The sequence below is a fragment of the Pezoporus flaviventris genome, unplaced genomic scaffold (genome assembly GCF_033815535.1).
Source record: "Pezoporus flaviventris isolate CSIRO_AGI_PZ_B2104156 unplaced genomic scaffold, CSIRO_AGI_Pfla_v1 ptg000001l, whole genome shotgun sequence".
In the NCBI taxonomy this organism is placed as follows: Eukaryota; Metazoa; Chordata; class Aves; order Psittaciformes; family Psittacidae; genus Pezoporus; species Pezoporus flaviventris.
The window spans coordinates 5,545,687-5,566,403 of NW_026892549.1; the positions used below are offsets into that span (position 1 = coordinate 5,545,687).

At 37.8% G+C, this 20,717-nt stretch overlaps 1 protein-coding gene across 1 annotated transcript in view; it reads right to left on the reverse strand.

Annotated features, from left to right (window-relative positions):
- MYLK (myosin light chain kinase) overlaps nucleotides 1-20,717 on the reverse strand; it is a 224,807-nt gene that overhangs the window by 47,861 nt on the left and 156,229 nt on the right. Inside the window, 4 exon segments of the mRNA XM_061469756.1 lie at nucleotides 1,452-1,579; nucleotides 3,111-3,161; nucleotides 15,330-15,416; nucleotides 17,713-17,829. Of these exon segments, the coding sequence (XP_061325740.1) occupies nucleotides 1,452-1,579; nucleotides 3,111-3,161; nucleotides 15,330-15,416; nucleotides 17,713-17,829 (383 nt within the window).

Genomic DNA, 20,717 nt, shown 5'->3' on the forward strand with positions numbered 1-20,717 from the left:
CCCCATTTAATTTAATAAAGGAAAGACCGCTGCTCTCACTCGTCCTCGGACAGTGTTTATGAGCCCTCCTGAAGTTTTTTCTTTTCTATCTGATTCACCTGCAATAATGAACCATTTAAAAATTGTCATTTAATGCAAACCTTTATATTGTCTCACAGTGAATAACTAAAGAAGAAAGTATAAAGATCGTAAAAAATAATATTTTACAAAGGAAAAAAGGTGTAGTAGAATCAGAGACTGTGGATCTGATATGGGTATTATGAGGTACTGGTTTCTGTTATCACATAGATTCTGTATATTAAAATGGCCTTGAAATCTATGTAAATAAGATCGTTTTATTCACCAATGCCCCCAGAATTCTGCATAAACCAGAAACTCACTTTTGAGGGGTTAATTTTTACCCACATATTACTACAGAGCTCAGCAAAACAGGCTCTGAATGTTTCTGAAGCTTCTGAGATGGATTTTGGTAGAAATGACTTGACCACTTTTTAACTCCAGTCTTGAAACTTCAGAATTTTAAGAAAATTTAGGAGTTCAAAAAAAAGTAATTCTTTCCCCTAGAGTAAGGGGTTATTGGGAGTTAGCAAAGATGGACTCCGGAATACCCTTTGCACTAGCAAACTGTTTTGAATTCTTTCAATGAAATGCTGATGCATCTGGATTTAGAGTCTAAACTTGTAGGAGGAGATGTTTTTATTTATGCTCTATGGAGTGCATAATGAGTTCAGAATGAAATAAACAGAATAGCAGCTACAGTACATAATTATATCTGCTTTATCCTAACATGGCACTTCATCTTCTAGTTTGTACTTGCATACTGGGCTATTTGATTTAAAGTGGTTTCATTATTTACTAAAGCAACTCTCTTTAGAAGCTGCCCTTCCAGACACATATAACACAGTTCAAGGAAATTAGTTCAAGTATAAGGAACTCTAAACTTAGGGGGTGAGGGCACCCACAGCTACACAATTGTTGTTGTGCTTTGCACGGTGACATTTGTGTTGTAAGACATTTCATTCAAACTTCTTATATGGCATTTTTCCCCTCTGACATAACTTTAGAACAGACAACAATGAAGAAAAGGTTATTTTTCAAGGAGAGAAATGTTTCATGTGACAGATACTTTTCAGAAATCCACTATCTTTCACATAATCTATTGTTTAATTACATGGTCTAAGGCTTTTCTCAAAGGAAGAGTCATTTGTCATAAGGGGGGACAAGCAGCAGCGGGTTTAAACTGTAGCAAGAAGATTTGTGTTTGGCATTAGGAAAACAGTTCTAACACTACGGATATTTAAGCACTGCAATAGGTTGCTAATGGAGGTTGTGAAACTTTTATCACTGGAATGTTGCAAATTCCCAGGGAAGGGAAATGGACAAGATGGGCTGTTGTTCCTTTCCAGCTCTACTTTCTCAGTGATTGTTAAAACAGGCAGAAAACAATTTACCTGCTTCCGGAATTTCATCCAGGTGCAAGTTATTGGTGCTGTTCCTACCACCTTGGCAAACAATTCCACTGATTCACCTGCACGGACTTTTCTGTCTTCTGGGAACTGAGTAATCTGAGGAGGAGCAGCTGATGGGGAAAACAAATAAACAAACAAAAAACCCAAATCTCTCTTTAAGTGACTGTATTTTTTATTTTTCATTAAATTCAAAACACGTGCATAGATCAGCGGTTTCAGAGGAGCACTTGAAATCCAGATTAGCAGTTATCTGTTGCTTGCAATAAAACAATTCTGTGGACATTGTTAGTTCTACTGTAGTAAAGCAAATAACAAGCTACCTGACATAAGTTTACTCATGCCAGACCAAAGTATAGAGATCCAAAAGCCGAAAGTGTTATGCCCTACTCTACCACTAATTCCAAATGTACAGCTTGTGAAATTTTGTGTTGGGTTTTTCAGGAAAACCTTTTTCTTTTGTATTTTGTATTGCTCCAGCCAATATGTGTGTGCTGAGGCAGTCTGCAAACGTGCTCCTTAATGTCATCAACGGTATTCAGAGAATTTAAGACTCAACACCTGCCTATGAAGACTGTAGCTTCAGTAGCCAGATAAACATCATGTGGGACATACAGCAGAGAGATGAAGACGGAAACTGATGTCTTTTTCCATCACACTCAATTTCCCCATGAGCAGTGACAGATCCTTTTGTCTGTGTATTACAGTGCTTCTTTTAAATCTTTCAATACCATACTCCTCCGTTTCTGTATCAGGTATTTCTCTTCCCTCTCATTGCCTAAGAATCAATAGATGGCAGAACATCTATTTTGCTGATAGTGCTTCTTCCTGCCTCTTGGCTGTGATGCCAAATGTGCCAGACCCTTGGTAGCTGCTAGGGCCAGATGCCAGAAATATTGCAGCCCAGACAACTCCAGAGTGAAACCTGTTCTGTTGCTTAATAAGAGCAGCATGATAAAAAATATTGGTGCAGATCTGAGGACATATTGACAGAAATGGTAAAACATATCCCTTAATATTAGAATGACCTCATTGAAAAATGTAACATTTCTCTCCAAGGCACAGGGCTACTAGGTGAGAAAAAAAGTGCTTTCTTTTTCTGTTCAATGCAACTAAAGCAGCTTTAAAAGTCTGACAAAGTTTTAAGATATTAAAAGCAGGTTCCCATAGAGGAACATTCTGGTTAACTTTAAATACAGACAGCTTTGCCTAGGAGAGTGCAAACACGTGAACAGGTTACCATAATGCCAGTTACGCCGAAAAGCAGAATCTATCAACTTCTCTGTGGTAGCTACTCATGCAGAGGTGGCATTCTGTGATATGTAGAAAAATCTCTTTCACAAAAGGCTAAGGTGTCTTGTGGATATAGAAAAGGGCATGAGTCATAACACTACTGCTGACATTTGGTAGGATCTTGCTATAGTTTATTTGATGGTAACTTTCTTGCATGCTCATAATTTAATTCTTAGCACAGTGTAACCTTATGAACAAGTTTGAAAAAGGGGCTTTCTGTATCCACCGTTTAATCACTTATGCAAACAAATCTAGTAGCCAAACAGCTGTACTTAGAAATGTGGAGTCTGTTCTTTAGAACTGTATTGGTTTATTACTTTTTCCCATAGGATGACACATGCAACAAATTACCTGCTTTTGGAGGAGTCTTTGGAGCTGGTTTCTTCTTCACTGTTGCTTCACCTAGTTAAAAAATAAATAAATAAATAAAAGAAGTTAATTCAAAGGTGAGTTTTGGAAGGTACCAGATGAACTGCAAAGCTTACATCCATAGCGATGCTTTGTTGGTACCTGAAAATATAATATGTTCTTTCAGCATATTAAACTCAAGGATTAAAAATACTTTTAAAAAACACTTTTATTATCCTGAATGATCCTCATAATATTCATAGTTGAAGCTGGAGTTTTTAAAAGAACCAAAGAATTCTGCTACCCATCTCCTATAATCTGTCATACTCCATTTCTTACAGCAGTTTAACTGGGGTGAAAACACTAGGCCAAGATCCATCTCATACTGAATTTCTGCTCAGATTTCCAGCATAAACAGTGGTGAATGAGCTCAGCTAAATCTAGGCTAGTTAATGCCACACACTGTTTCTTACACCACTTGTGAGCTAGCAAAGAAACAGTGATACACAGGCAGTAAATACTCTCCTCTGCCTCACCTGCTTTTTTCTTCACAAAAGAAAGGGTCATGGCACCAAAGAATATGGCCCAGAATTTGAAATCTGAGCACATAAATTTTTGGAAGACAATGTTCTACAAATTGCAAATGGTAAGTAGAAAGAGAGTGGAGAAGACAGGTAGGTAGAAAATGGCTACTAACTATTTTTCACAAAACAAGAACTAGAGGCCACCCAATTAAATTGCCAGGCAGTAGGCATAAAAGAAACAAAAGAAGTGTTTTTTAAAATACCATACATAATCTACATTCACAGAGAACTGATATTTTGCAAGACAGAAACATAAACAGGTTCAAAAGAAGAAAGTCATAGGAGTTAGGTGTAGTGGTAGCCATTAAAAGTAACAGTCTGGATGCCTTCAAACCATTGAATTCCAGAAGTGGAGGGGCTCATTTAATTTAGAGCAGTCTCTTTTTGTCTGCTATCCTGAGCATCCTTGTCAGAGGACGGCCTCTGCTGTGAAAGGACATTTGTTATTTTCTTATGCTCAAGTAGGCAGCTTGACTGAAGTAGTCTGGCTTTTAAGATGTTATTGCTTCCAGCAGAAGCAGTATCTGCTAAGCGCTTTTGAATATCCAAGGACATAGGTGCTTAGTGTTAGCCACAACAGTCTCAAAAGGTAGGAATTTTTTGGTTGTTTACTTAAATTATTTCAAAGTAGGAAGACACTGAGCAAGGAAAAATCCTTCCCAAATCTACCAAACCAATAAAATGAGTCTTTTATTTTAACCCCCTTTGCTATAGCAAAGTACAAGCTGCGTGTGATACCCAGGGAACACATCAGCTGATATCGCATGAATAAAGAGCCATGAATTGTGAAGCCACCATGGGAGTCTCATGTTACAGCTCAAGCAACAAACAGATGTGAAGACTGATTTTAAGTTTTAGAGTAATTGGAGATAGTAAGCAATGTGCTTATGGGTTGTTAAAAGACCAAATGCTTCAAGAAATATGTAATGGTTTAGGTGTCAACACCAGTGTTTATTCAGTTCGTTCCAGAGAATGTTTCACTATGCAGTGAATATAGAAAAAAATTTGCCACTTTCTTTTTTATACACTTCCATTTCATAGTAACTGTTTCTCAAAGTATGGTTGATTTTTATATGCTCAGCCTTCATTGATTTTGTAGGCACCAGAATCATGATAATGGAGAGGTAGGATAGTCTTGCAGTACTTACAGATAAGTCATAGAATCATAGAATCATAGAATAGTTAGGGTTGGAAAGGACCTTAAGATCATCTAGTTCCAACCCCCCTGCCGTGGGCAGGGACACCTCACACTAAACCATGTCACCCAAGGCTCTGTCCAACCTGGCCTTGAACACTGCCAGGGATGGAGCATTCACAGCTTCCTTGGGCAACCCATTCCAGTGCCTCACCACCCTAACAGTGAAGGACTTCTTATACCTAACCTGAAATTTCCCTGTTCAAATTTGAACCCATTCCCCCTTGTCCTATCACTGCAGTCTCTAATGAAGAGTCCCTCCCCAGCATCCCTATAGGCCTCCTTCAGATACTGGAAGGCTGCTATGAGGTCTCCACGCAGCCTTCTCTTCTCCAGGCTGAACAGCTGCACCTTTCTCAGCCTGTCTTCATACAGGAGGTGCTCCAGCCCCTGATCATCCTCATGGCCCTCCTCTGGACTTGTTCCAAAGTTCCATGTCCTTTTTATGTTGAGGACACCAGAACTGCACACAATGCTCCAAGTGAGGTCTCATGAGAGCAGAGTAGAGGGGCAGGATCACTTCAAAAAAGAGCAGTTGTATATCTCTCAAAGAAGCCTTTCTTCGATGACTGTCAGTGTAACAAAATTAATTGTTTAGATCTGTACTTGTGAGGTGTTTATCCTAGTATAACTGGACCACCAGGACATGAACTATGTCCTGCCACATTTTCCATGTGAGCTTAACCCTGTTTAAATGAAGGTCTTCAATGAACACTACTGCTCATTAAAGGAACCTATTACTTTTCAGGTCACCAACAGACTGACGTGTACCCTAGATATTTGTAGTTAGTGACTACAAATATACTTCCAGATCCTCTTTCCTTCACAATGTGTGTGAGCAAAAGCAATAAGTAGTGTTTTTAAAGCAGCTTTCCTCTTTGTCATTGTATGGTTATGCCTTGAGCAGAAACTCTTATTTCAAGCTGTAGTCCCAGTTACGTGGATGAAACTACTTATCAGATGCCAGCTGGAAGCTCTGTAGAGTTTGGCCTATCATCTGCTGTTAAATATCCCTATTAACGGAAATCATCCATTAGTTGCTCATTAGATGCAAACTAACTCAGTTATATGATTAAAAACCACGTAAACATTTTTGTGTGTGTGCCTGCTGTGTATGACATCAGATTCTGTGCTCTTCTCTAAACTGAGAACAAAATAGCTGCTGGGTATCTCCTCAGAGCTATAATGGCTTTTAATACAAGCTAAAGCAATTATATAAATTTGATTACTTCCACACTCAAGTAAGCCTGATATGAACAAAGAACACCAACAATGGGGAAAACCCACCATCTGTCAACTGCCATCTTGGGTTGCAGATACTATTGCTATTTTTCAGAAATACTCATGTTTCCCTGTGACTATAAATATCCCAAATTTATTTTTTTTCTTTATTGCTGGCTGACAATGTCATTTTCTGCCTTTGCACAACACATGCACAGAATGGATATCTGTATGCTCAGATACCTCTCTCACTTTTCTCTGCCTACAATCAGCCACTCTCAGTTCATTGCAGAAGGGACCCCAAGAAAATAGTTTGTTCATTCGCAACTACAATTAGTGATGTTCAATTCATCACTGTTAAAGAACAATGTTTCTATACAGACTAGGATGTATAGTGAACCACCAGGTTATTACATTTACCTTCCTAGCCCTAAGGGCTATGCTTAAGATAGTTAAGGCTTTCACTTCAATAAAGATCACCATAGCAGAAAGCAAAGAACCATCACCTCATTCAGCAAGGGTACTACTTTTTACATGTAAATACAAAATTTTTATTAATTTTTAGTTTTTACCCAGCAGGACATTACATTCACTTAACTGAGTATATCCAGACTGCCACTGGACTTCATCAAACCATGCAGGTTTTAAAGGGTTGCTGGAAGGTCTGGCTGAATATCCTGCCTTGCAGACACAAATAGCCCTGAGCAGAAATGAAAGGCAGGGGCAGTGTGGAAGGGGATGAGGACAAGGTCTATGAATCTAACTTCTTTGGCTAACAGCGTACACTGCTCTTACCTCTTCCTTAAGAATACCAGCTCATCTCATGCATCTTTTTGAAATACAACTTTTGTTTCAAAATCTGCTGGAGACAGCTAGTGAAAAAACAGAGTCTAATAAGATTACCCAAAGTTGACAAGGTCAAATGATTGTTTTCATTAAAATATTTGAGCCTCATGGAAATGCTGGTTCAAGTCTGCCTCTGCTGCTTTTCTTTTCTTTTTTTTTTTTTTTAAAAAAAAAGACTGTTTGTCTCTCTTTTGATATTTACAGTGAAACGGGGTGAAGCTGAAAACCAGCCTGGAAGAAAAAGGACATAATATTCTCTCCTTAAATGAATCTGCCTTCTAGAAACAACCTAATGTAAACACTATGAGGCTGGTATTTACATGACTTTATAGGCAGGTTTGCCTCTTAGAGAGCTTATGTCTGGATGGGGCATAAAAGCTAAAAAAGGGAAAGATCCCATACAGGCTGATAGCTGGGGGACATTTGGTTGTGCTGTTCTTCGCCCTGATGGTGAATTTGTGAGAGCAGATATGTTCAGAAACCTCAGTCTTTCTTTTTTGCTTCCCTTTTTTGGAATTTTGCTAAAAATAGGCATAGCCCTCCCCTGAAATTGCTGTCTGCACAACTTGCTTTCATAAAGCATGAAGTAAAACTCTTACAGTCTGAAAAAAAACCATCGTGTACTCAAGATAACATTGCCAAACGGTCCATAATTCCTACTGTCTTCTTTGCTAAAAATTATGCATGTGTGTTCTTTAGTGATAGATTTTAGCACCTGTTTATTTACTTTAATAAGTACAAGCAAATAGTCTGCTTGTGGAACAACCTCATTTTAGCTCAGGATAGGACAAGGGCTAATGACATACTCTAAGACTATGGTCACATAGGAAACTGTTTTCCCATCTTTTCAAGATTTCATCTTCTGAGAGAAACTAAATTGTTGGAGTTTTGTGGGGTTTTTTTGGTTGTTTTTTTTCTTTTTTCAGTTTCCTTGAAGAAAAACTGAAAAAAAAAAAGAAAAAAGAAATCGTGTCTGTATTGTGTCAGATATCATGGTAACTAGGCTATTTATACAGGAGATGGAAAACCCAGGTTCAAGCCTCTGCTCCTTCTTCCACATCCCACTTGAATGCTTCAGAAGTGTGGGATGTGGCATTATGGGGTCTCTTTCTCCCACATCACAGTGTAACCTCCTTCAGACCCTTCTGGGGATAAATATCAGGGTCTGAATCAAAGGTGACTGTTGTCTGTAAAGCTTCACTACTCACTGCTATGCTAGGAAGCATGGAATGGCTGACACCTTGAAGTACAGAAGAAATAAAACACTTGGCCTTGTGGACAAGGCGACAAATTATTCAGTTGTATCTTCCTTCTGTTGCAAACTTTCTTGATGATACAAAAACTTACTACAAGTATTACTCAGCACAGACAAGATGAAGTAGGAGAAAGATGATGGCTACAACTGTAGTAGAAAAAGACAACACATCATTACTTACTAATACATTCATACATTTGTGAACCTATGCTAATTGCTACAGAGAAAAATGACAGCCACAATGAACTCACACCAGTAGCCTGAAAACTTCATCAAGGTTTGACAGGTTAAACAGATTCTAAAATAGCAAATTCCTCTTACAGTTTCCAAATAACTGTTTATTATTTAAATACAAGAAACTAGAAAGCAACTCTGGTTTAAATTTGATGCCATGCAGAAATTAGAAAACTAAATGCCATACAAGTCAGTTATTTGAGTTTGCGTGTTTCAGAACAGTTTTTAATAGCTTTTATTTTTTCACTAGAAACAACTGTTATTTTGTTGCAACATCCCATATTTAGTTTCTAAATCATGCAGAGATTGTCCTCTAATTGAAAATAAAAATCAAAAAAATCCATCTACCTCCTTCTCAAAATAAATACAAAAATCCAGGAAATGCTCACTCTAGCATTCCAGTCAAGAGAGAGCTAGCATATACTGGCACACTCAGAGCTTCACTAATGCAGTATAGTACCCTGAAAGTAATTCAGTATTTGAAAACAGCTCAGCTGGAGGAAGAAACAATTCCACAGCAGTATAGAAGCACAATGCTTGAGCAATTCCTGCAATTAAAGGAAAATTTGAGCAGTGCAGAAGAGATCTGGTATCAAATAGAGCTTACAAACAACCCAGGTCACATGAATTCCACTAAAAGCTCTGGTGGGAGCAAGACAACAATGCTAGTTTCTTAAATATATATTTAATTTTAATGTTTCTCATGCCCTGCGAGAATATCTACAATTAGATGCCAAAATGCTGCACCTGGGTGTGTAGGAACAGGAATCTAAACTAGGTTACTAGCCTGTTGCCCTGTCTGTTTTGCAGGATAATACTGTCAGGTCATTTGGACATTCAGGAGCTCCAAATGATTTCAGTGAAAAAAAACTAGGTGTCATGTGCTTTTGCACATTAATTAAGCTAATGGATTTAGGACCCTAATTTATACAGAAGAAACTTTGGTCAATGCTTCTATTACATGCCTCCCATCTGCAATTTCTAGTCAATAGCTTACCTAGGAATTAATAGTACATTGCACTTCTTCAGTTCAAGGTCATGTTGGAAAACCCGAGTTCATTTTTCACTGCATGAGACAATCAATAAATATTTCTGTCTTCTTCTGTCAACATAGAGATATGTAGGATGGACTGTATGAAAAACACATGGAAAATACTGTTCTGTGCCAGCAGTATCTCAGAAAATGCCAGTATGGTATGAGCTGTAAAGTAACTTGGCAGAGATTCAGAATGCATACCCAGCATGAGCTAAACAGCGCTGAACTGGGCATCAGGGAGAGGTGATTTACACAACAAATTAGTGTTTCTCCATTGCTCTTTTTATATGTACAGTAACTGAACCTGTGGAGGCAACCAGCCTTCAGAGTCACCAAGTTAAACCTTATATTGCCTTTTTACTTTAGCATAACTTGGTTGTTAAGCATTGTGCCGCACTTATTTACCCTTGGACTCCAATCCTGAGGAATTAAGTCAGCACCTTTCATTATTCAGTTACAGAGAAATCATCTATAGGTCTTAAAAATAGCCTGTGGCAATTTTATTTCTATATACTAAGATACGACTGTTCAGTTTCTATTAGAAAAGATTTTTCTAGAAAAAGTTTGATCAGGGGCTTCCCTGACAATGTAATTCATATTGTTCTAACACACTAAGTACTTGCACTCACTGTGCAGAAGATGTCTTGGTTCTTCTTGCAACAGTCCGTACAGCAGCATGGATCTTCTGGGAAACGAATGGGACTAAGAAAACTGGTTTGAATTGGCTCATTGACCCTCAAAAGCATCTCAGAGTGTCCCAGGGACCAAAGAGTCCCAGGGACAACAACAGTCACCAGCTCACAGTTGCTACACAGTGCTCTTATTTCTGCAATTAAAAGTACATCTCTGACTTGATCAATTGCTTCCTTACTAACTGAGTTCTTCCTGTAGAAAGTGGCAAGTTTTATACTGAGGACAAAACTATCTGACATGAAATGAAGATTTTGAAACATTGTATATTAATCAGTGCCATGTTTGGTATTATATTGGTAGAATGGAAAACAAAATACTTTAAGTGTTTACTAATTTAGTTATATATTATCTAAACTAGATACATCAAGTTTAATGTTTTAATGACATTTTCTTAAAATGGTGGTTGCAGACTTGGATCCTCTGACAAGATTGTTTATTCAAGAGTAAATAACAGAACTGCATGCTAATCATTTGGCCACTGCCTCACAATTTTTCCATGGTAATTAAAATGCTTGGAGTTTTCCCGCTTCCTCCCCCATGGAAAAGAATATATAACATGATAAGGAGTTCTGTCTGACATATTTACTTTTATGACACACTGTTCAAAGATGCCACTGCTTAGTCCTGCATTCAAGTACCAATAATGTTGAGAAATCAGATCTGGGAAGATAACAGAGCAGCCTTCCAGAGGATTTGATCTGGAAAGTGTCAGTTGTGACATTTTATTAATACTGTCAGCAAAAGAACGCATTGTTACTAACTTGATGTGTTTGATATGAAATAAAACATTTTATATAGTAGCAGATATAGAAGATTTATATCAGCAAGCTACCAAATACTGCTAATAATGCACTCTAGGCTTCTTTGCTTGAAGATGCGTGGAAGAAGTTGTTTTCTTTGATGTAACTGAATTTTAACAGAGCAGAAGAACTTCTATTTGAGCAAACAAATTCTGTGCTGTGTCATCCCCTCAATGTATGTGATCTGGGTATGAGAACAGCGGGTTTAACAAGTGTTACTCAGACGAGGGAATCCAGGATATCCTGTTAGGTTTTCATACCACTTATGATAGTTGTTGTTTCTTAATATTTACTGGAAGTAGCGCAGTGAATTAGCCCTACAAAAAGCAGTGGCATTTCTTTCCAAACCCTTTAAAACAATGCTTATATTTAGGAGGGTTATTTTCTAAAGCCTTAAAGCAAATTCTTGTCTCAGTAGCAATGAAGAGGATACAGTTTCTTCCTACTGTAGTAAAGTTACGTTGCACAGCTCAACTGTGGTGAAGTTTAAAAAATAGCATCTAATTGTTGTAATATGCCTTTTTCCTCTGCAAATCTTGAAAAAAAAAAAAACCAAACCAAAACTTTGAAAAAAATTTCTTTTGGAAAACTCATGTTTTATGCAAAGTTTTGGGATGTCAGTTAAAAAAAAAAGCTATAGTATTTGGGGTATTGCATAAAAACTAGTAGTGAAGCTGAAGATCAAGAAAGTTGGGTTCTAGATCTGCAAATGAAAGTGCCTCATCTTGGGCTAATTACTCCAGCTATGAATAACTGCTGTTTTGGTCCTCAGATTAAGACACATTAATGAGAACAAAATATTAGGGATTGTGGAGTAGTAATATATGTTTTGAAAAAGAGATTTTAAAATTATAAACCTACAAATCATTGCGCTTAAAAATCTCAAGCAGCACTTTGATTTTTCCTCATTCTGTTTTAACAGAAAGATTTTTTAATAGGCACTGAAGATTTTGCAGCTTAGGTAATTGAAATAAGCAATTTCCTTTAAGCCTAATTTGAAGTAACTTCTAATATTAATGGGTATTGGGTGCCCAAATTCCTTTGCAGCAGATGTTTTCAAAGCTCTCTAGAGAAATGTTAAAGTGGTGAGAATTTTTGGCTTAGTACTTCTGCTGCAGGGTTATATCAAACTAGAAGAGCCTGATATTATACACTGGTTGTTCTAGCATAGCATGGAGTATGCGGTATGGTAAATAATGGAAGGTTCTAATTGTCCATTGCCTCTGCTAATCTCTTATATCTGTGAAGAAGAAACATAACATTTTACTATTCTAGCTCAGTATCATTTCATACCCGCCTAGCAAAGAAACATGTGACAAAGCTTAAGTCAGTACAGTCAGTGAAGAATGGACCAATTCTAACATTTAATGAGGAGATGTCCCTCCTCCATGCTCCCTTAGGATTGATTTCAATCATCTGATTGAAAGATAGATGTTTGTTATTCTTAGAAACTTTATTATTTATTCTGTTTATTATTACAGAGCTGTAATTATTACTAAATTCTGGTGACACAATATTAATTGTAAGCAAAAACAAGTATAATTTTCCTAATTTGTTACCATGGGAACAATCTTTCTGCATGCAAACACTGAACACATGCATTCAGAGATATTGTTAATCCTTGAATGCTACAAAGCTGTCTTTATAGATGTTTTTCTGAGAATAACTGCTTATTCTAAACCAGGGTCTAGAACATAATTTATTTCAAAAGAGGTAATGCCCAAAATTTTACTTACTGTTGTATTTCTGCAGCTTAAAACCCCAAGCTTCCAGTAGTAAAATAATGTTAAAATGAGCAGTTAAATGATCTGGGTCAGCAACTGTTCTCACAGCGAGACAAATTCTATAGATTAACATAGTGACAACATTCATTCCCTTTCACAAAGAGAAATGTATCGATCCTTGCTTTCAGGAAGTAAAAGTTAATTACTTTCCTGAAGGTTTCTACTAGAGAAAAAAAAACAAGTATCACTTATAATTTATTTGAGGGGAAGACAAGGTTGACATAGCTGCTAACCATGAAATCTGACTTGTACTTTCTTACACAAAATGAAAAATATGATTTTTTTTTCCCTGAGAAGTATTTCTTAAAATGACAGAGAATATGTAGCTTCAGTACCCCATACAGTACAGTGCCTTCTGTTGTAACTGAATTCACTGTACAAAATTCAGACTCTATTCAGTGGGAATAATTGATTTTTTTGTCATCTATTTCTTCAGCATCATTCCTCACACTCTACTTGCCACTAAGACTGTTAGTTAGTTAATGTGGCAACAAAGACTGGAAGAGATCAAAGTAAAAATTCATCTCCTTATTAGACTGAGACATCTTAATCCGTAGTTATTCTTTATTAACCTTCTTTTCGAGAGAAACACAGTAAGATGCACAAATCTATGTCTTGTTAAGCCTGTTCCCTTTCAGGAAAGGAACTTAAAAATCTCTACATCCAGAAGGGATTTTATTTTAAATTGAAACTATGAAGTTGATCAGTTTTTTATATTTTGCCCTTGACAAACATACAAATATAACACTCATTTCAGGCAGACAAATACCTACAGCCCTCAGAGACTGAGACTGAGATGTTAAAAACCGCCTGTGGAATCTCTGAGCCAAATCCTTTTAAAGTTAAATATGTATTTTCCAAATTTTCAAAAAACTATTCCAAAGCCCAGATTCCTAACATTCTCTCTGTTTACCTTGATGTTTTCAGCGCAAAATGGAAGAGGTTTCAAAGGTATTTTGAAAACAAAACTTATGAGAAGTTGAAGGACTTTAAACACTGATATAATATGCAATGAGGCAACCTTAGGAAAACCATTCACCATTATGTTAATGTTCTTTCTCCAATCATTTCTGAAGCCAGAGCTGCTAGCTTCTGTTTTGCTACCAATAGCGGATTTTCACTAAAATCAACAGCAAGCAGTAATTACAGCAGGATGTGGATCAGGTAATATATCTGCATGTTTAGACTTAGGTCCCCACTCACAGTTTCTCCTGGGATTGATAATACTGCTGGGAGAATCAGAGGAAATATATGCATTTATCTGCATAGAAAACACTATTCAAAACGCTATCCAGCAGAGCTTTAAATGGCTTTATAACATTCTGTTGAGGTTCAAGAACAAAATGATTGTTCTTAATGGCTATTATTTACAGCATTTGAAGCTCAGGTGCAAAGGTGGAGTATGATGATCTGACCCTCCACACCCCCAAATGATTGGCTGGAGGGAAAATTACAATATTCAGCCAGCAACTCAGAAATAGCTGTAGTCCAGGGCATAGCTCTATGTAAGTCAACAGTTCCAGATTCATTAGCTGTGCTCATCAATCAGTACAGAACTGCACTGGGTCCTGCTGAAAGTAGGTGAAAATATTCCATGCTGGAAAATCAGATTATAGGTTGTGTTGGGGATTTTTTTGGTTGTTTGTTTGTTGTTTTTTTTTTTTTTTGGGTGGGGGGGTGGGTGGGATGGTTGGGTTTGTCTTTTGTTTGGTTGGTTTTGGGTTCTGGTGTTTTTTTGTTTGTGGTTTTGTTTTGTTTGGTTTTGTTGTTTTTTGGTGTTTTTTTTCCAAGAGAACTGGATAAAATATTTCTTGATTTCATCAGAATTGCCTTTCATGTCTTCACATCTTTTTTAGGAACTTACATAATACACATCTTAGACAGAAAATGTCAAATTCCAGTGTTTGATTTAAAAGATATTTGTATCCCATGGACACTTAATTTCAAAAGTGGTATTAGGAATTTCTAAACCGACATTATGTAATATTGCCGACACATGGAATAATGCTGACTTTACCATTTAAAGATTCCTCTTAATCAAATGCATGCATGCAGAGTAGCAAACATGGAAATTTATAGCTGATTTGTTATTTCAGAAAGCATTAAAAGCAAAACAAGTAAAGCATTTAAAAGAAGGAATGTAAAATTCACTAAACCACCCCTCTTGGTCATGTTAAAAAAGACAGATTAAGCTACTGGACATTTCAGTCCAGATATCTTTCCTACCAGTGGTAAAACCGTATCTTATCTACAGGTAACACAACATGACTTGAAGAAAACTACTCAAGAATTTCTATGCTCTTTGGGAGGCATCCAAAAATAAATCTGTGTCATGAGTTTATTGCACCATTATGGAAAACTGAGAATAGAACAGGCTAGGTGTGAACTCAGTTTCAGCACTCACTTCTAATCCCCACAAGGCAAAGACTCATTTCACATGACTTATGTCAAGGATCAAAGAAACAGCACAAGCTTCTGATACTATGCCTGTAAACAGAAGGGAATGACCACAGAATCCCAGAGCACTCTTCTGTTACCACTGAAAAGGAAGCAGTCAAAATCACTGTTACTTACTCTCTGTGGGCAGCACAGGAGGAAGTGTGGTCTTCGGCTTCTTGGTCTTCTTCTCAATAGGCTTTGAGGTCTTTGTGGATGAGGCATCTGCAATCAAAACAAATAACAATGCAAATCTTATTTAAAAATCAATAACAAAAAAAACCCCTGTCTATTAACATTAGATTGTTTGGGGTCTTTCTGCAAAGTTAGGGGAAATTGTTGTCCTTTGTCTTTTAAGACAGATTTTGTGCAAAGATTTGCTGGAGAATGTCACATTCTGAAAGGAAGAGGGAGAAGAGAGGGAGAAGTCCTCTATGAAAGCAGGAGAACTGAGAACCTGAGAAAGCAACTAGACAAGGCAACAACTAAGGTGATAGGTATATTTTAACTGAACATAACAAAGTAAAACGTGCACAAAGCTGCTTTAGGCAGTGTATGGAAAAGGGAAACAAAGGCATATTTGAAGCATCATTTCATCCAAAAGAATCTGTTGCCATGTCATGCTTCTGTTCCATTGTCTGTATGATCTATATAGATGAACAAATTTTGAAAAGTAGCATTTCCTTTGTATGTTTAAATCTTTCCAAGAAGATTTCATTATACATTGGTTCATTCAAAATAAAAATGGCACAAAAGACACCACAGAACTCAAGTTTAATGGATTTCATTATTCTCAAGATTGCACAGCTCATACCCAGAAACTACACAGTACTGCAGGCACCCTGACATCTATGAGACAATACAAGCTCTCTTCCATCTGTATCCCATATGACATAGACACATACAACTAGAAGGTACTACTTTTTCTACAGTAAGGTTTTCTCAGGTTGAGCATGTCATATAATGCAAGTCCTAATGAGCTCCACTTGTTAGATTATTTGATCCTGATATTTATCGTTGGAAGAAAGTTCCCAGATTTGGATTATGATCTCAGCAATAGCTGTATTAATTTATAGCTTTCAAATATTCAGCTTTCAGAGAAAAGATAATATAAATGTCATGTAACCACATATTTCAGTCACCTACTTCTAGTTTCCCGAGTGTGAAAGTTCATCTAAGTTTCCTGAAAAGTTAACAAGGAAAGACAGAATCTTCTAGATTCTGAAGTAATTCAGAGCAAAGGCTGTGCTAGATCTGAGTTCAGACACTCAGATTCTACAGATTTGTCCCTGAACTAATTTGACAATGGAAGTCAAATATTAATCTGATTTGAGTCTATGGGACCAAAGGGAATATAGTATTTATGGTTACTTGTTGAGTATGAAAATCAGGTTCTAAGGTGCTGACATCACACTGTGTAGAAGGAGCAATTTTATTTGTTGTTTTAGATCACAATTCTGACTTAAAAATAACAGTCATCCCCTCTGCCAGTCACAGACATGGGATATCAAATGTCATCTCTCCTGAATAGCTGGAGTTTGCTGTGGTGCCACTCTTCTCAGCTGTACAAAGCAGCATGCCAGTAAGAATTGGAAAAGACTGGTGAGGTAGTCAATATCAAAGTAAGGAATGTGGTCATTCTGGTGTCCAGCATTACACGAGCAACAATTATATGTATAATTAATTCCTTTTCCAGCTACATGAAGACTGACTCTTACTGATGGATTTACAGGATTATACTCTTACCTTGTGTCATTCTACATTAGGAAAACTACGGTTTTCTTTTTTAGACTTCCTACCAAGTCTGTAACACAGTTGTGAAGGCTTAGTATCCAAGATCTATGTTATTGGACTCGTTGTTTACTTTTATGTTCTTTTCAGTCACAATGGAAAGTATCAGAGTATTTATGGATGAGCTCTCCAGAAGGTGAGCTGATAAAAAGCTCATTTGGTTACTTAAAGACTAAAGTCCATGTCAGTTTTAAGTCTGTGCTCTCACCCTAATGACAAAATATTTGCCCAAGGCCAAGAAAACGACAGTGTCATCAGCATGACTGAAGCTGAAAATGGGTACCTCAGTAAGCAAATTATCCGTGTTTAAGACTATGACATACAAGGGTGGTTGACTTGCTAATTTGTTTATTTTTTGCGCTGTGCCATACATAGTCCTGAGGCAGACTGGTACCCAGGCTCACACACTGAATTCTTACATGCTCTTAAAGAATGAATACAGATCAGAAACAAATTTTCATGGGTTCAACTTGCTGCTCTACTAACCTTGTACAGTGGGTAGCAGGAGAACATACATTATTCCACAAAGCAGCCAGAGCCCTTGGCTCTGTACTGTCTCTCTGCTCATGCCCCTTTACAACAGACATCAAATTATGTATTGATGAAAAGTACAGAAAGGAAGGGGCAGAGTTCTTTTTTTGTGTATGTGGTTCATAAAGGCTGGTATTAGGAGAAGGGGGGAGAAGGAAGTTTTAAGGAATGGCTTTCCCGTATCCAGCAAAGTACTTACCTTCTACCAGCACTTTGCAAGCACATTCAGCTTTTCCTGCTACATTCTCAGCTATGCATTTGTATTCGCCCCCATCTTCAGGCATAGCCTTCTCAATGGTAAGTGAACAGAGTGTCCCTAATGCAAAGAAAAGAGAGATCAAAAGGATGTTATGTTGCAGTTCACAAAAACCTTAGTGCTACTAAGGAGCAAAATGCATCAAATGATCCAATCCTTTACTACAGGTGATATTCACTGCTAGAATTTTATTTTATTTTTCTTTAAAAACTCAGCATCAGAACTGGAACCCTATTAATGCTAAAAAACATAAAACCACATTGAAAGATAAATGGAATCTTATTGCTGTTCCCTAGGATACTTAAAGCTGTCCCCTTGGCTCTAAAGTGGTTAATGGATGGGGACAGAGAAGACCCAGAGTAGAATCTCTGCTGCTGCTCGTCTTATAGCAGGGATAAGATGTCCTCACTCAGATGATTTTTTTAATCAAAAGTGCTAGTAGTGTAGGACTACTGGGGCTTCTTTCAAGGGGCCATCTGCAGTATTTTGAGTCAGCCTTATCTCTAACACTCCTGTGAGCATCTACATGTGAAAGCAGACTTCACATGCTCAGTGCACAAGTTTAAAAGTGGCACTGAGAGACATTTTCTTCTTGTTTGAAATACTTAAAGAAACAAGTGTCTGGTATTGTAAAACATCCATTAGAAAGTTCAATATATCAGTGACAATCAAATTTGTCACTGCAACAAATCAGGTATCCCTGCCCACGGCAGGGGGGGTGGAACTAGATGATCTTAAGGTCCTTTCCAACCCTAATGATTCTATGATTCTAATTTCTTTTCTAACAGAACAGCAAAATTTGACTTAATTGGGTTTGCAGAAACAGGATGTGACATAAGCTCTGTAGTTACCAAGGGAAGCTTGGTATGACCCAAGGGAAATACATTTCCTCTTAAAAACTATAACTCTGTGAACCAAAACAGAAGCTGTTCCCAGTAGCTAGGGGATGAGGAAGCAAAATCTAATCCCTTAGGTTTACTTGCATTGCTTGGAACAACAAAGTACTTCGCTCCCCAGGGAGAACCCCAATTAAAATACTCAGGACTTTTCCCTTCAAAAATATCCCTCACCCACAGTGAGGGTGAAGTGTGGGGTTGCTTTTTCCTCATTGGAAAGCCTCACCTGTCCCACAAACAGTCTCAGAAACTGTGCACTTCCACCCAGTGCTGTTAGATTGTCCAGAAGTTTTCCATCCTTTACTTGTTTCTGCCACAGTAATACACTCTACACCCTTCCTCCATTTACTTTTCTCACAGTTTCTCCTAATTAATGACAAGATTGGATAGATGATCTTTTTTTTTATACATTTCCCCCATGTCCTGAGACATAAGAAAGTTTCCCAGCATCTCTTGCTATTTCCCACATTTCTCTTTATGGTAACTAGAGGCTGCCTTCTGTCTTCCAGAGTGCCTGATCCCAGGCTCCTCATCAAATAAGTCCCTTGTGACACTGGTCCTTGAAAAGGACATTGAAAGATCCTTGAAGAGAACAGAACTTCAGGAATTCACTTGCTCTCTTTTTCTCATTGTAAACCTGAGCGTTTATTATCCGAGACAAATCTTATAAAAACCATTCCAGAGGTTCCCAAAAAGTTTGGTTTGGCAGACACACACACAGGTTAGAAGAAAATGATTTTTTCTCTCCTCCTTGTCCTCCACAAATTCAAGAAGCTCTACATAATGACTGTTTTCCTCCTGAGAAATTATGTGAAAACTATCTCAGAAGAGGAGCACTGACCCCTCACTCACATGTGCTGTGCTCAGCCAACCACACGGTGAAAAGAAAAGCCACACGCCTTTCCTGAGGCAACTCTTCTCCCTGAGTCAGGCTAGAGCCAAAAAAGTCACAAGCTGCTATTCCATTCCAAATGGAGGAGGGACACTAGAAAAGTATTCTTGCGGGCATCTAGCAAATATAAATTCAAATGTCTCTGCTGTTTAGAGAGACAAATGGAGAGCAAGCCAAAGATAACTTTCAGTCGAAGAGTTTGGATAAAGCTATGTAAGATGGTTAGGAAAGATCACACATTAGAATCTAAAAATACTATTGCAAAGGAATATAAACTATGGAACAAAGACACATACATATGAAGAAGATCGCTGGCCACCTCACTGCAGGAAGGAGTCTGGCTTGTAAGGACAAATGGATTGTTAAAGGACTGGAACAAAGCATTTACTTTAGTTTCTGCTGGAGTTGTCTACCTGCTCAAAAACTCTTCCTCAGCTCATTAAAGACTAAGGTGACATAAGGCCATTCGTCACCACTCACTGTTCCAGTGTTGCCTATACAGCATACTGCTGCAATGTAAGTGAACACCTTATCAGAAACACTTTGTATATACAGACAGAAACATCCGCCCCAGTGGTAAGTCATTCCCCACAGTTATACTACAATCTAGAAGCAAATGCTAGGGTTTTCTCATGATGATCCTTGACTTGCTATATGCATTCAGTGCTCTGTTAGTTTTGCTTTTCGTATCTCCACTTACTCACACTCCCCAGCAACTACATTGGAGCAGCAGAGAAAAGTAAATGGGGATTGCTGGGCTTGTTGCTACTACCCAGTTCAATGGTGGTATTCTCAGTGGAGTGAAGGGGAAATGAGGTAACTTGGGTCATTCTCCTTTATTTAGCTACTAGTTTTCATGCAACTGTTGACTGCGAGGACTTACCATGAAGTTGGACAATGGCTTAAAAAGTATGAACCGGGCTGGGCCAGAAGTATGATGGCAGAATGAGGGACTACATGTCTGTAGAAACCTCATTTTCTTAGAAAGCCAGAAAAAAAACCCAAACCAAACAGGCAAAATGTAACGAGATTTCATAAGGACAGGAAACTCCCCAGTAGGCCTATGTTCTGTGATCTAGACCTACAGTCAATTCCCGGGGCTTGAAGGCCAAATGTCTTTCAATGAAGTATTTGGTATTTCCTTTGAAGAACCCCTTCAT